This window comes from Atta colombica, unplaced genomic scaffold, assembly GCF_001594045.1.
Source record: "Atta colombica isolate Treedump-2 unplaced genomic scaffold, Acol1.0 scaffold27, whole genome shotgun sequence".
NCBI classification, from domain to species: domain Eukaryota; kingdom Metazoa; phylum Arthropoda; class Insecta; order Hymenoptera; family Formicidae; genus Atta; species Atta colombica.
The window spans coordinates 2,777,110-2,780,813 of record NW_017259370.1 but is presented as its reverse complement, the minus strand read 5'-3'; the positions used below and the strand labels follow the sequence as shown (position 1 = coordinate 2,780,813).

General features: G+C 29.8%; 1 protein-coding gene across 1 annotated transcript; it reads right to left on the bottom strand.

Moving 5' to 3' along the window:
- Positions 1–398: 398 nt before the first annotated feature.
- LOC108689387 (glutathione S-transferase theta-1-like) lies at positions 399–3,605 on the bottom strand. Its single transcript, XM_018196137.1, has 6 exons — positions 3,467–3,605; positions 2,910–2,967; positions 1,137–1,352; positions 904–1,054; positions 642–822; positions 399–556 (listed from the first exon to the last, which is right to left on the bottom strand). Exons 3-6 carry the CDS (start codon positions 1,334–1,336, stop codon positions 399–401), a joined length of 690 nt encoding a protein of 229 aa, XP_018051626.1. The 5' UTR covers positions 1,337–1,352; positions 2,910–2,967; positions 3,467–3,605.
- Between the last annotated feature and the right edge of the window lie 99 nt (positions 3,606–3,704).

Sequence of the window (3,704 nt, the reverse complement as noted above, 5' to 3'; positions counted from 1 at the left end):
CTTTTTAATTGTTATATAATCATAATTAACTTTTTTATACTTTTATAACAATTTGTAAAGAAATTATAGCACCGCAGTTTTATTAAAATGAAGATATGGCAAATAAATTGATGGAAAACAAATGACATACTAGTTTTCTTATAATATATATAAATGTATATATAAAACGTATATAAATGTAAATATTTATTTAAGGAATATCAAAAATATCAAAATAAAATTTAAATTTTAGATATTATCTATCGATTAAACTAGATTACACATATTTATATGTGTAATTTATATGTGTATATTTATATGTGTATACTCCGTAAATATATACCATAAATATATCCATAAATAAATATATACCATATGTATATATTTATGGACATCGTAAAAAGACTTTTTATATACAATTAAAGTTTAAAAGTAAAGCTTTGATGTGGCTGTTGTGCAACTATTTGATTTAAGAATTTGTGAGCCTCTTGATAGTGAGGATTTGTTTCCATGACAACTTTTTCCATCCAAGCAGTCAAACGTAGTCTCCCTTTTTTCAGATCATAACCGGCCATTCCTACAAAAAAAGAATTCTTGATTATTCAAATCTTAATCATGATGTATATCATGTTGCCTGAAATCGAAAGATTTATGTAGCTTACGTGATTGTTCCAATTCACAAGCACAGAATATATCAGCCACACTAATCATGTTTCCTGTCAGAAATGGCTTATCTTTCAGCCATACATTCTCAATAATATCAAGACAATTGCTCATACGACTTTCCAATTCAGCTATCTTTTCTGGTTTTGGCGGCTTACCTTGCATTAGCGGATTAAGAAACTATTTTTTTAAAAAATATGTTTAAATATTTTATATTCAGCATGTAAAAGAATACATTTTTAAAGAAAAGAAAGCATTTACTTTCGCTAAAAAATACGCTGCACAATGAAGTCTTGTGTTGAGATGCTGCCACTCGAGATATTCATCAACTTTCGCTTGTTTTTTCGACTCGGAAGGATACCAATGATCATCCACTTTAAATTCTCGACATATGTATCGCATAATCCCTACACTAAAACAATTAAAGGCTGTTAGAAACAATTAAATAGGGATATTTTATTTATAATTTTATGTTACTCTGAAAAGAATAATACCTTTCACTAAGGTTGAAACCATCGTGCTCTATAACAGGAACTTTCTTATATGGATTAATCCGTTCAAATTCTGGCGTATATTGTTCGAGGTTCTTCAGATTTACAATCTTCTTTTCAAACGGTATATTCCACGTTTTGAGAAGTATATATATTGCTCTCGAAGGTTGCGAGAGTAAATCGTAATACAACTTCAAAGTCATGATTCAGAAAAAAATTCTAAGAAAAAATAAAAATTAAAAGAAATAAAGGAAACTTAGAATTAGATAAAAAAACGTCTAAGCATTACTTATTTTAGTCCTTTATATGTAATTTCGATTTTTTTGTTCAGTCAAGTTTTTTTTACTGTTCTAGACTTTTGAAAAACATAGAAAAATTCAGGATTATTTTTCAACATCTTTATTATCAAATAATTTTTGTTTAAATGTTAAAACCTTTATTTAAGAAAAATTAAATTTTAAACAAAAATAAAAAAATTTGAAAATCTTCCTTGTGCCAAAAAATTATACATGGAGTTTTGTTATAAAACATGTGCGTGTGCACATTGTGGTTCATAATTCATGAAATTTAAGAATTCATCACTTTCCTGCCATAATCACTTTGAAATAAGATTATCCGTATTAAATAAATTTTAAATTAGCCTCACAATATACGTTGTAGCATCATTATAAATTTGCTTTGAAACTGATAATTGTTTATCATATTTGAGGTGGCATTGTCATTTATACGTAATCAAAATAATCTAATATTTTTTTTTAATAAAGGGCCATTATAGTATTGTATTGTTAATTATTGGATGTTGTAATTTTAAAGATTTATGCCTGTATTCATATTTCAGACTTTTTAAAGCTTCCTCTAATTTATCTTTAGATATTCAGTAGCCAATAAAATAATTCATATCTGAAGATAATTTAAGGAAGTCTTAAATATAAGACTTTATTATGACCGATATTCATAGTCGAGTCTTATTTCAAGATAGTCTTAAGTAATGTCTTAAAATGCTAATGCAGCCTTCTGATTGGTTTATAATTTCTTAAGACCATACTTAAGACGGTCTTGAATATAAGATTACGGAAAAAAAATTAGTTGGGTGGCACAGCAAACCTATAATTTACTACGCGAATTCAATAATTAATCGATAATTAAGAAGATTTGATGGTTTAAAAAATCGCTAATGTTATTCAGCTATCAACTTTGCTATTTTAACATAGAACATTGACTGTCTGTATATTACGACTGTAGATTTGCTGAATTAGTGAAGTTTTCAACTGTTTTTTTCCATGATCTGACTATAAATACCGGCCTATGAGTGCATCCACAAGCACGATCGCTCATTGAGCTCTGACATCTGATTGGCATATTCCACTAGATCTAATACAGATCAAACAGATACAAGAGCTCATTGAATGCTCAGTGAGCGGTTGTGCTTCTGGATGCTTATGAATCTGAGCATTGTGAATTATCAACTGATTGAAGAAATTAATAAAACGAAAATTAAATCAACAAGCAAAAGATTAATTCTGCTGGCTTTGATAAACAACGGCGAGATTCACTCAATGCTTGCGATAAACTAAAAAAAAAAAAACTAATCTTTTTTTAAACACATATTTTTTTCTTTAACATACAGCAAATATTAAAGTTTGAGTTAATTTCTAAACGATGTCTCAAGCTATTTCAGTCGGTCTGCCAGGGATGATATTAGAATGACCTTTGACCTCAATTGAAAAGCACAACGCTTTTTTTATAAATAATTTAGTTAGACTACGTATAACTTACGATCAATGCGGATGCAACAGGTCTCAGCGAAGGTGAATATCTCACGACGCAGACGATACTGCAACAAATAACAGAAAATTTCTTTAGTCTCGACAATTAGTCAACAATTGTAAGAATGAAAAAAAATCGAGCGTAGAAATGGCAGCATTCAAATCTTCCAATCGATTTCGGAATTTATTATTATCAATAATACATTATCGATCTATAATCTCTATAGTTATCAAAGATACCTGACGCGAATTGCGTTCGCGAAAGTTCACGCAAGCAATGAGTTTTCATTTCATTTAACTCTAAGGATGCCGAGTTTTCATTGCGATAACCAGGCAAGCGAATTGAATGAAATGAGTTGTACGTGGGTCGATTATCGCTCATAATTTAACACCGCTCGCGGATTACTTGCCGCTTAATTCACGCAGGAGAACTCATTCTATTCGGCATTCAGAATTAAGATTAGTCAAGTTCAGACTAGGAATGACGAAGCAAAATAATCTATTTTCTTAGATCAGTTCTTTTTTGAGAGAGGATCAATGATACTTCATGTTCTTCACGATACTTACGCAATCGATACTTCGAGAGGCTCGACGATACTGAGTATTACTGAATGCTCAGTTGTGCGCTGATTCTTCGATGATAAACGGGATGCTTCCCAAAATATCGTATATACAAAAACGTATCTCAATACACGTCATACTAGTGCATACGTATACATACAAATCAACTCTCATATAACGCTTCTGACACGCATAAATATTCATACACACATATACACTTATCCTTACATATATATATATATAT

Bases quoted from the DNA above. Each gene is read 5' to 3' on its own strand.
- LOC108689387 (XM_018196137.1), bottom strand. From the start codon at position 1,336: ATGACTTTGAAGTTGTATTACGATTTACTCTCGCAACCTTCGAGAGCA. The intron at 1,055-1,136 runs GTATTATTCTTT...TAATTGTTTTAG, and splicing joins GGTTTCAACCTTAGTGAAAG to TGTAGGGATTATGCGATACA. The intron at 557-641 runs GTAAGCTACATA...CTTTTTTTGTAG, and splicing joins TTGTGAATTGGAACAATCAC to GAATGGCCGGTTATGATCTG.